The 13,079-nt window shown below is 41.0% G+C and overlaps 1 protein-coding gene across 1 annotated transcript in view; it reads left to right on the forward strand.

Moving 5' to 3' along the window:
• The window catches only part of LOC126175424 (dynein axonemal assembly factor 10), a 192,882-nt gene that overhangs the window by 82,824 nt on the left and 96,979 nt on the right, over positions 1-13,079 (forward strand). Inside the window, exon 4 of the mRNA XM_049922226.1 lies at positions 7,805-7,906. Within this exon, the coding sequence (XP_049778183.1) occupies positions 7,805-7,906 (102 nt within the window). The remainder of the gene's footprint in view (positions 1-7,804; positions 7,907-13,079) is intronic.

Here is a 13,079-nt window from a genome sequence, read left to right on the forward strand (position 1 = left end):
AAGAGATGAATATGCTAAGCAGATTCAGAAGGATGTAAATTGCAGTAGTTACTCAGAGATTAAGAGGCTTGCACAGGATAAAGTAGCAAGGAGAGCTGCATCAAATCAGTCTCTGGTCTTTTATAAAAACAACATCCATATTGGAGAAGGTATACTGTTGCTACTATTCTCTGGCCTGTCATTTAGCTGCCACAGCCAGTTTTAAAGGCATTTGAAGTTTCACGTTGAAAAGGAAGAAGGTGAAAATTTAAGATCCTGTCAACAATTATGCTATCAGAGATGGGGGCACAGACTCAATTTGGATTAGGGCAATAGAGAGAGGAAGCTACATTTACATTCATGAAGTAATTTGGAAAAAGTGTGGATAACTTGAATCAGGATGGCAGCTTGGTATGTGCATCCAAGTCCTAAATGTGAGTCTGTGCCCCAAATTGTTCAGTAATTTTTTTGTGGATGCTGAATCATGATGTACATTATTGTTTTCTGTCTTTCACCCCTTTTTGTATTCACAAAGTATTGTAAAGAGCTGAAAAATAACATTGACTTGTGGAAGAAAACTCCTGATATTGAATGGTATTCAACCTTCTTGCTTTTTTATTACTCAATTTTCACTTAAAAGAAAAAAAGACACACATTTACTCACCTGTTTTAGGTAGCAGAAGAGCCACTTAAATTATAAAAAAAATTGCATTAGCTAGTAAGCTTTCACTTCTTTTCTGCCTGTACTAATTGCAATAACACAAGACCTCCATAAAGTAACATTGTTGCAACAATAAGGACCATCTTTTGTCCTTTTTTTTAATGACTTTTATGGAGGCCAAACACCTCTTATGTGAAAACCAACACGTTTTGTGCAAGTACGCATCATGTAAATCCCAGCTTGATCTATTCATTCGTGAGATAAGTGGGCTGTAGATAGAGGCATCTAGGTTGCATTACTCTTCACTTCCTGGTGTTGCATCCATTGACAGCCCCACTAATTGTACTTATGTTGACGTGCGTGTGGTTTTTGTTAGAAATTATCTCTCAGTGGTCATTGTTTTTAAATGTTCATGAGATGTATTTATCACTATCATTGTTTAATACCAAGTGTACATAACAGAAATTTTATTATTATTATTGTTGTTATTACTATTACTACACTGAAGAGCCAGAGAAACTGATACACCTGCCTAATATCACGTAGGGCCCCTGTGACCATGCAGAAGTGCCGCAAAATGATGTGGCGTGGACTCGAGTATTGTCTGAAGTAGTGCTGGAGGGAATTGACACCATGAGTCCTGCAGGGCTGCCCATAAAGGGTGGAGATCTCTTCTGAACAGAACATTGCAAGGTATCCCAGATATGCTCAATAATGTTCATGTCTTGGAAGTTTGGTGGCCAGTGGAAGTGTTTAAACTCATAAGAGTGTTCCTGGAGCCACTCTGTAGCAATTCTGGATGTGTGGAGTGTCTTGTTGATCCTGCTGGAATTGCCAAAGTCCATCGGAATGCAGAAAGGACATGAATGAATGGATGCAGATGATCAGACAGGATGCTTATGTATGCATCACTAGACATATCGGGGGTCCCATAGCACTACAACTGCACACAACCCACACCATTACAGAGCCTCCACCAGCTTGAACAGTCCCCTGCTGACATGCAGGGTCCATGGATTCATGAGGTTGTCTCCATACCCATACACATCCATCCGCTCAATACAATTTGAATTGAGATTCCTCCAACCATGCAACGTGTTTCTAACCATCAACAGTCCAATGTCTGTATTGACGGGCCCAAGCAAGGTGTAAAGCTTTGTGAGATGCAGTCTCAAGGATACATGAGTGGGCCTTCAGCTCCAAAACCCCGTATTGATGACATTTTGTTGATTGATTTGCACGTTGACACTTATTGCTGTCCCATCATTGAAATCTGCAGCAATTTGTGGAAGGGTTACACTTCAATCACAATGAACGACTCTCTTCAGTCATTGTTAGTCCCATTCGTGCAGGATCTTTTACCAGCCACAGCGATGTCAAAGGTTTGATGTTGTACCGGATTCCTGATATTCCAGGGTCACTCGTGAAATGGTGATATGGGAAAATCCCCACTTCGTCGCTACCTCGGGGATATTGTATCCTATTGCTCGTGTGCCAATTATAACACCACATTCAGACTTGCTTAAATCTTGATAAACTAGCACTGTAGCAGCAGTGACTGATCTAGCAACTGCGCCAGACACTTGTTTTCGTATATAGGCGTTGCTGACTGCAGCGCCATATTCTGCCTGTTTCCATATCTCTGTATTTGAATATGCTTGCCTATACCAGTTTCTTTGGTGCTTCAGTGTATTTATATTATTATTATTATTATTATTATTATTATTATTATTATTGCTGCTGCTGCTGTTGTTCTTCCTTTATGAAGAAATATGTTTGATTATAACAAGGCAACTCTTTGGAGGAAGGTTAGGAGAGAAAGGGACATGTCTCAAATGCACTATGGGTAGGCTTCTAGTCTACTGCCTTAGCCAGGTGCACTACCACTGCTGGTCGAGAGCTGGCACTCTTGTATGGTTCTCAACAGCCTTCTAAAACTGTGAACCTCAGTTTCTTGACAACACATCAACACATGAGAAGTGCATTGTGCTACAGCAGCATTTGTTACATTTAAGTGTAATTATAGAACCATGTCCTTTGTCAGGAGTTTGACTATGTTTCATCATGTCCTGAAATGAGAGACATTCTAACCAAGATCTTTCCCACACCCCTAAATTCGTGTTCCATTGCCAACCCAACCTACACATCATCCTAGTTAATCCCTATGCCATTCCTGCTCCCATCCTCTTGCCACAGTAAATATATCCCTGCGGAAGAGCAAGGTGCAAGACCTGCCCAATCTATCCACACAGCACTTCCTGTCAAAGGCTTTTCCTACCCCACCATGGGACAGGCCACTTGTGAAAGAAACCACGTCATATATCAACTCTGCTGCAAACACTGCACAGCCTTTTATTTTGGTATGACTACCAACCAAGATGAATGGCCACTCCCCAATCTGTTGCCAAGAATAAAGTTGACCACCCAGTGGCACAACATGCAGCTGAGCATAATATGCTTAATTTCAGTAGCTGCTTCACAATCTGAGCCATCGGGAGCCTTACCGCCACCATCATCTTCTCTGAATTACACAGATGGGAGTTATCCTTGCAACACATCCACTACTCCTATAAATGCCCTGATCTCAGTTTCTGGTAACCCAATACCCCAAACTCTCCACCCAACAATTTTCCCCTCCTCCATCCTATTACACTGTCCCAATTTACATCCCCACGTCACTTTCTCGTATTAGACTGTCCCAATTCACATCCCCATGTTGCATTCAGCATGTGCTGCTCCCAAGTGGCTCAGACACGTGTCCAGACCGTGCAACTGCCACCCCTCATGTTCCTAGCCAGAAAAACAGGTACCAACCTCAGAGCAGCTAGCCACCCACCCTCAGTCCCTCTCCCTGCTTCCCACCTTTCTCTCCTTTATCCATCCCACATGACACAACCCCACCCCTACCTAGTCCACCTGCCAAAACGTGGCGCTGGCACTTGCATCCGGCCGGCACAATGTAGGGACATAGGTGTGTGTATCCATACATTGTGTGTGTATATATGTGTGTGTGTGTGTCCTAGCTCAAAGGGTATTACTCCAAAAGCTAGCAAGTTTTCATTCCATTTTGTGTGTTCCAGTTGATGACTCAACATATCTGTTTTTCGATGAGTGATCTCCTTTACTCTGAAGTGGATATTTACATTTAAATGTGTGCTACAACCTTGCAAAAGATGAGAAAAATCAGTGACATATGGGGTCTGTGCTTTTCTTGTCAAAAGAGTAGTCTTTTTACAACCACGTGTTACTGTGCTGGAACTAAGTAGCAATTTCTTTTTGTTATGAATTAGTGTAGTTGTACCCCTTCCTTTTTTATCTTTTCATCTTCTCAATAATCTAAAAGAATAGTATTTGTTGTCATTTGCCATAATTTGTTAATATGACCTGTTATCAACTATTACGATGCACTCTGGGTTTCCTTACAGAAATTGGTTTCATTGTCTGATGCTCTGACATGTCCCACAGTTGTCACAAATATGGTCAGTGAGAAACTTTGTGGCATATTAAAGCTATGTGCCAGACCGGGCTCGAACTCAGGACCAATTGCTTTAAAAACTGAGCTACCCAAGCAGGACTCACAACTAATCCTCACAGCTTTACTTCTGCCAGTACCTCATCTCCGACCCTCTAAACTTCACAGAAGCACTCCTGTGAAACTTGCAAGACTAGTGCTCCTGGAAGAAAGGATATTGCAGAGACATGGCTTAGCCATAGCCATAGGCTTGACCATAGCCTGAGAGTTGTTTCGAGAATGAACTTTGACTTTGCTGTGGAGTGTATGCTGATAAGAAACTTCCTGGCACATTAATACTGTGTGCCGGATGGAGGTTCAGACTCAGGACCTTTCGCTTTCATGAGCAAGTGGTCTGCCAACTGAGCTACCCAAGCATGACTCATGGCCCATCCTCACAGCTTTACTTCCACCAGTACCTCATCTCCTACCTTCCAGACTTCACAGAAGCTTTCCTGCGAGACTTGCAAAACCAGCACTCCTGGAAAAAAGGATGTTGCAGAGACATGGTTGAGCCACAGCCTGGGAAATTGTTTCCAGAATGAATTTTCAGTCTGCACCAGAGTGTGTGGATATGAAACTTCCTGGCAGATTTACTGTGAACTGAAGAGAAACCTAAAACATGTATAATAAGACTTTGACTATTTTGTTTGTACGAGGGTGGTTTCAAAAGTTCTTGGAATCGCCAGCAGAGGTCAATGCTAGTGCAACGAGTTGTTCACTTGATATTCATTGGACTGTTGCCTGTAAACATGTGCCACATCAGTGCTCTTGGAAGAGAGATGTGGTGGTGATGTGGATCTGTTGTTGTTCCCATGTAGTGATTTGCAAAGATGGAAAAAATCGAGATTTCAGCAGTGATTAAGTATTTTGTAGTATGAAAGCAAAGGATATTCATGCCGATTTCCAGAATACACTGGGGGACTCTGCCCATTCATACTCAACTGTTGCCAAGGGGACAAATGAATTTAAATTTGGTCAGGAGAACTTAGATGATGATCCGCCCAGTGGTCGGCCAAGACGTGTCAGTACTCCAGAAATCATTGCAAAAGTGCACAAAATGGTCATGGAGGATTGCTGATTGAAAGTGCATGAAATTGCTCACTCTTGCCATATGTCATCTACATCTACATCTACATCTATATCCATACTCCGCAAGCCACCTGACGGTGTGTGGCGGAGGGTACCTTGAGTACCTCTATCGGTTCTCCCTTCTATTCCAGTCTCGTATTGTTCGTGGAAAGAAGGATTGTCGGTATGCCTCTGTGTGGGCTCTAATCTCTCTGATTTTATCCTCATGGTCTCTTCGCGAGATCTGAAAGGGTATATTACATTTTAAGTGAAGAATTAGAAATGAAAAAATTATCTGCAAGATGGGTGCCACGACTATTGATGTTTGATGGAAAACGCATGAGAATGGACTTATCGGAACAATGTTTGGCCCATTTTAGGAGAAACAAACAAGATTTTTTGTGCTGGTTTGTGACCACAGATGAAACTTGGGTGCACTACTATACCCCAGATACAAAACAACAGTCAAAGCAGTGGAAACATGCTGATTCTCTGCCACCAAAGAAAGCAAAGACAATTCCTTCGGCAGGAAAAATCATGGCATCAGTGTTCTGCGATCCGAAGGAGATTCTTTTTGTAGATTATCTCCCCACTGGGCAAACAATTACTGGAGAATACTATGCTAAACTCCTAGACAAATTGCAACAATGGATACACAAGAAAAAACCAGGTTTATGAAGGAAAAAAGTCGTCTTCCATCGAGGCAATGTGTGCCTGCACACATGTGCCATTGGCAAGGGAAAATTACACAAACTAAGGTATGAATTGTTACCACACCTGCCTTATTCACCTGTTATGGGTCCGTCAGACTTCCATCTCTTCACAAAACTGGACATTTTCCTTGGTGGATGAAGATTCATTTAAGACAAAGAATTGATAGCTGGAGTTGACAACTATTTTGCAGGCTTGGAGGAAACTCATTTTTGAATTGGGATCAAGGCACTGGAACATTTTTGGACCAAGTACATTAATCTACAAGGAGACTACACTGAAAAATAAAAAAAATGTTTCAGTGATGTAAATACTTTTTTCTATTCCATTCCAAGAACTTTTCAAACCACCCTCGTACACCACATTCCAATAAATAAAAATTAAACAAAAGAGAAGTAGCTTTTGTAGCTTCCTACATGCTACTGTAACAAGGGCTACATACACTATGTGATCAAAATATCTGGACACACATAAAAACACATGTTTTTCATATTAGGTGCATTGTGCTGCCAGGTACTCCGTATCTGTGTCCTCAGTAGTCATTAGACATCGTGAGGGAGCAGAATGGGGCACTCTGTGGAACTCACAGACTTCGAATGTGGTCAGGTGATTGGGTGTCACTTGTGTCATATGTCTGTAGGTGAGATTTCCGCACTAAACATCCATAGGTCCACTGTTTCTGATGTGATAGTGAAGTGAAAACATTAAGGGAAGCATACAGCATCCTGTCTGTTGACTGACAGAGACTGCTGACCGATAAAGAGGGTTGTAATGTGTAATAGGCAGACACCTGTCCAGACCATCACACAGGAATTCCAAACTGCATCAGGATCCACAGCAAGTACTATGACAGTTAGGTGGGAGGTGAGAAAACTTGGATTTCATGGTCGAGTGGCTGCTCATAAGCCACACATCGCACCCGTAAATGAAAATGACACCTCGCTTGGTGTAAGAGAGTTGGATGTTGTGTGAAATTACCAATCATGGTACACAATGTGGTGATCCAATGGCAGGGTGTGGGTATGGAACATGCCCGGTAAACATCATCTGCCAGCGTGTGTAGTACCAATAGTAAAATTTGGAAGCAGTGGTGTTATGTTGTAGTCGTGTTTTTCATGGAAGGGCCTTGCACCCCTTGTTGTTTTCATGGCACTATCACAGCACATGCCTACATTAATGCATTTTGGGGATGGTGAATGCATCTTTCAACAAGATCGAGCACCTGTTCATAATGCACGGCCTGTGGCAGAGTGGTTACACAACAATAACATCCCTGTAATGGAGTCCTGACCTAAATCCTATAGAACACCTTGGGGATGTTTTGGAATGCCGACTTCGTGTCAGGCCTCGCTGACCGACATAAATACCTCTATTCAGTGCAGCACTCCATGAAGAATGGGCTACCATTCCCCGAGAAATCTTCCAGCGCCTGATTGAACATATACTTGCAAGAGTGGAAGTTTTCATCAAGGCTAAGGGTGGGTCAACACCATACTGAATTCTAGCATTACCGATGGAGGGTGCCATGAACTTGTAAGTCATTTTCAGCTATCTAAATTATTTGGCTGTTTGAAATGTATGTTACTAGTGTTGTTTGAAGAACAAAACCAATAGTATTAATATGAGAAACAAGAACCAGGTGGGACTAAATGTATTAATCTGCAATTAAATTAATTAGTAATTATATAGCTTAAAATAGAAGTAAATTAAAATTTTCTTACTTCCCTTAAAATTTGTTAAAATGGGACTACCTTATTCTTCCTTCTAACCTTCACTTATGCTTAGTTCCTTTATAGACATGTCAATTGAATATTAGATAGTCAAACTCAAGATAAAGAACTATTATTCTGAACAGCTTGTTATTCTTACAGGTAGTGTGAAGGTATGGGACATTCGACAAAAGGGGAAACCAGTGGCTGTCATGGAACCGGAAGAAGGTGAAGTTAGAAGAGACTGTTGGGCAGTAGCATTTGGTAGGTTAAGCACATTTAAAGGATATCAGGCAAATCACAGTATTTTAAATATTAAATCCAAATTCAGTTCAATTAAGTTCATTTCCCAAACAGAGGTGTCTTTTGTGATTCTTTAATCTGTTATTAATTGTTACACACGTAGTAACCAAATCACCTCTACTAATTCTGCTGTAGAGTGAAAACTAAGAGTACAATATTTTAATGTCCATTTTATATAATTTGGAATTATTATTCAATTTGTTCATCTAGTGGATGACAATTATGACATTTTCCAGCTTTAATATATACCTTAACTTCTTTAATCTGTAAATCGGAAGTATGACACAGCCGTAAAATTATCCAATGAAACAAATAAATAACTGATGATAGTCGTACATTCTACATGAAAATGGGTGAATGGAAAGTCCCCATTCTGGCTGAGAATCAAACTCAGGGGGCCCGTGAATGGCTGATGCAGATTCCCATGAATCAAGAGGGATTCCCAAAGACAGCTATTATGAACCCTTTTGGACTTTATGAATTCCTTTACATGCCATATGGACTCAAAAATAGAGTGCAGACGTGGCAGAGGTTCATTGACAATTTTCTTTTCAACTTTCCCTTTTGCTATACTTACTTTTGTCTTCTCTACTTCTCAGCACAAACATGAAGAACATCTCAAACTAGTTTTTGATGCCTCAAACAAGCTCAGAGTGACACAGTGATGAGAAATATCAACAGCAACAATAAGAAGTTAAGTTCTTTGGCCATTCAGTTAGCACTGAAGGCTTACAGCCTACAATGCAATGGGATGAACTCATTAGTCAACTACAGCAGTCATGAAACTTTCAAGAATTATACCAATTTCTCGACCTGTTTAATTTTTGTTGTAGACAGCTATCTCACACAGCAGCCATCCAAGCACTGCTGATGAATGTGTTAGAAGGCAAGCACATAACAATCAAGCAAGACATTGAATGGGCCCAAGAAATGGAACAGGAATTTTAACAAATTAAAGACTGCATTTTTCATGCAATGACGTTGCCACACCCACTACCCACCACACTCATTTCAGTCAGTTCTGATGCAAGTGATTCCACAATTTGATCAGTTCTTCAACAGTCAATAGCTGGAATACAACCACTACTACACTTCTTTTCCAGGAAGTTGACTGACTCCCAGTGCAAGTGATCAATGTATAACAGGCAGTAGTTGGTTGTGTATGAAGCAGTACATCAGTTTGAAAATGATATGGAGGGGAAGCCTGTGACATCTGCACAGATCCACTGACAGATTCCATTTGCAATCTTTGAAACTGATGTTTGACACCTCCATGGCACAGACAAAGTCATGTCAGACCATCTGTCTTTGATGCCACTCTCAGTGGATACTGATTATGACAAACTAGCAGAATCACTACAGTACACACAATTATGCAAACTCCTATGCAACACCACAATGAGTTTGTGCATAGAATGCTGCATCATTCTTGGCTTTTCAGCACAAGTATTGTGTGATTTTTCCCAGAATAATCATTGACAACTCATATCCCTCAGTATGAGGAAAGTCATTTGATAAACAATAGGGGCTGTCCCATTCAAGGATCCAACAAGGAGACATGTCACAGATGCATTCTTGTGGCCAAATGTCAAGAGAGACTGTAAAATTGGACCCAAGCATTTTCTGCGTGCCAATGCTCTAAGATAGGATGCATGCATGGCCACAATACAGTTTTTATTCAATCCCTAAGGGCTGCTCTCAGCATATCCACCTATGTCGCATTTGGCCCCTCCCTGAATTAGGTGGTTTCTCATACATCCATTCAGCACTTGACAAGGTAACTCATTGGATTGAAGCTACACCAATATCTAACATCTTGGTGGAAACCACAGAGAAAAGCATTTGTCCATTTATGGATTTCCTGTTTTGGCTGCCCTGTTTCCATGACTAATCAAAGCAGACAATTTGAACTGGCACTTTTTACCAAACTGTTACTTCTGAACCACAGTATACCATCCTCAAAGTAATGGTCTCATGGACTGCTGGCACCACCCACTCAAACAGCCCTTATGTGCCACAGAGGAGAATGGACAGAGGCCCTACCTGATGAAGTGGGGCAAAAACACATTTGAGATCTTACTTCAAGGGAAGACAATGAGTATTACCATCAGTAGATTCAAGCTTGCGTGAATCCTACAGGATACCTCTGACTTGACCAATAGTGACACCGACCACACAGATGAGAGCATTCACATCATTACAGATGATGATGTGTTTGTAGTACTGCAGACGTGCAACAGTTTAGGCCCAAAGATATCTTGGTTAAACTCATCGATGACATTCTCATCGTAAAAGGACAGCACAGAGAGTGGTGGCTGATGAAGGGACACTTTAAAAAATAAATTAATTAGTTAATTCATATCACTTAATTGCTCTCGGGTTGTGAGAAATATTCTCTCATAACTACAGATTCCTGCAGGATGTTGACCCATATACTATCACTTCTCAGCTTTTGGTGGATGGAACCATCACTTTCACGCCTGCTAAGAAACAGCCACAGTTTCAACATTTGTAAGTGGAGCGGGATGCGTCAGTAGCCATGACATTGCCACCTCTACCACTTAACCCCCTCCCTCTTTCCAGATCTGAGCATCAGTCTTGTTACACGTGACTGCACCATCTCCCCACTCACCTCAAACATTATCATCTTCATTTATCAGCAGCTATCACATTTTGCTTTATTTAGCTGATGTGCTGAGAAATGGTCCGGCCCCCAGGGCGGGTCTCCGTGGTGACGCAGCAGTGGTTACATTAACTAATATATCAAAACTCTGCTACAGGACTGTCTTTGAGACCGTTCGATCTGAGCTTTCATTGTATTCACACAAGTGTTTTCAGTGTATTATTACTGGGCAAAAAGTGTATATATTTCACATTTTTTATCACAATCATTTAACCATGAACACCCTCACCTGGATCTTTACACAAGGTTCTTTATTAAAAGATTTTTCACTTTTTTTGAAAAATTACATTCATATCTCTTAATTGCCCTTGACTAGTGAGAAAACACTATGCAGTAATGTAGCAACAGCTCACATAGGTCCTGTTGTTCCATTCAAAACTTTGCCCTTTTTTTACTTTAGAGATGAAAATTTCCTTGTATAGGGACAAATCTATTTCGTACTAGTTACCTTGATTCTGTTCGATTTCAGGTATTTTATATTTTCAAATATTCACATTCCCTCATTTTCTAAACTTAATGGAGTTTCTTCCTCTGAGAAGGGAATGGTTACATCTTTCTGATCATCATATACAGGGCGAGTCACGAGGTTTTCCCCCAGTTGCTGGTTGTTATTCCTTAGGTTATTTGGAACAACAAATGTAAATACAGTAATGTGATCAGATCCATAGTTAAGATGCTACAAAAGACTTCTGGAACATGCCACAGTGCATGGAGTGCTACACTTGTGTTCACAGGACACACGATCAGTCTTAGGTAGACAACTAGTACGTTTGCGTAACAACCACGTTGTTGATTCTGCAGTCACTGTTTTCTGTTATTGTCTCCTGTGTACAGTACACTTTGCGATGCTGCACAAATTTTCATCGTAGGAGTATTGTACATTTTGGGCTTATATGGTGGTAATGTGAAAGCTACTGTTGCCGAATATCACCGTCGGTATCCTAATCGTAGGATTCTGAGTGCCAAAACATTTAGTGGAACATATCGAACATTGCTAGAACTGGTACTCTTCCCAGTATTTGTATTCACTCCAAAAGACATCATGACATTCAAGAAGAGGAAAACATTCTTAATTCAGTAGAGCACAGTCCCCGTTCAAGAACAAGTTGCCTGGCTACCCGACTAAATGTTTCACAATCTAAGGTAGGTATGTAGGATTCTTTATTAGAATGGATGGTATACTTTTCATGTCCAGAAAGTTCACCACATGATTGTGTCAACCATTTTCACTTTTGTAACTGGTTAAATGGAAATCGGCAGCTCTATCACTTCATAAAGTTCAGTGATGAAGCAGTATTTGCAATAGATGGCATCAACAGCATGCATAACATGCATGTATCAGCAGACGAAAATCCCAATGCCACGATAGTATGTCAGTTTCAACGCAGATTCAATCTCGATGTCTGGTGTGGTGTTTTTTGTGGCTAGTTACTGGGGTGGTTTATTCTCCTGGGAAATTTAAATTGTCAGATGTACAGTAAATTTTTATGAGAAGACTTACTGCAGCTTCTTGAAGATGTTCATCTGGAAACAAGATGCCACATGTACATCCAACAGGATAGGGCACCTGCACACTTCCACCATGTGGTAACAGCTTATCTTAATCAGCAGTTCCCACATTCACAGGGCCCTATTAACTGGCAGATTTGACAACCCTAGATTACTGCATCTGGGGGTGAATGAAAGGCATTATGAAGTTAAGATAGGAACATGAAAAGAATTAATACAACGCATTTTCGATGCCGCAACATTAATAAGGAACAAGCATGTGAAATTACGAAATGCTACTCTCGTGGTTACTCCAGTGAAAATCTTTGCCTTCAAATGCAGGGAGGAAATTTTGAACACTTACTTTAAATCCACTCTGAATGCAGGAAACTGCTACAAAATTGTTTAAAGTAATTATTATGTGCATTTTTGGTAGTGAAATCCTACAACAAAAGTTTTTTTTTGCTGTTTTCCTGAGTTTTTCAATTACTCATCATCATCATCATCGTTTAAGACTGATTATGCCTTTCAGTGTTCAGTCTGGAGCATAGCCCCCCTTATACAGTTCCTCCATGATCCCCTATTCAGTGCTAACATTGGTGCCTCTTCTGATGTTATACCTATTACTTCAAAATCATTCTTAACCAAATCCAGGTACCTTCTCCTCGGTCTGCCCCGACTCCTCCTACCCTGTACTGCTGAATCCATGAGTCTCTTGGGTAACCTTGCTTCTCCCATGCGTGTAACATGACCCCACCATCTAAGCCTGTTCGCCCTGACTGCTACATCTATAGAGTTCATTCCCAGTTTTTCTTTGATTTCCTCATTGTGGACACCCTCCTGCCATTGTTCCCATCTACTAGTACCTGCAATCATCCTAGCTACTTTCATATCCGTAACCTCAACCTTGTTGATAAGGTAACCTGAATCCACCCAGATTTCGCTCCCATACAACAAAGTTGG

This window comes from Schistocerca cancellata, chromosome 1, assembly GCF_023864275.1.
Source record: "Schistocerca cancellata isolate TAMUIC-IGC-003103 chromosome 1, iqSchCanc2.1, whole genome shotgun sequence".
NCBI classification, from domain to species: domain Eukaryota; kingdom Metazoa; phylum Arthropoda; class Insecta; order Orthoptera; family Acrididae; genus Schistocerca; species Schistocerca cancellata.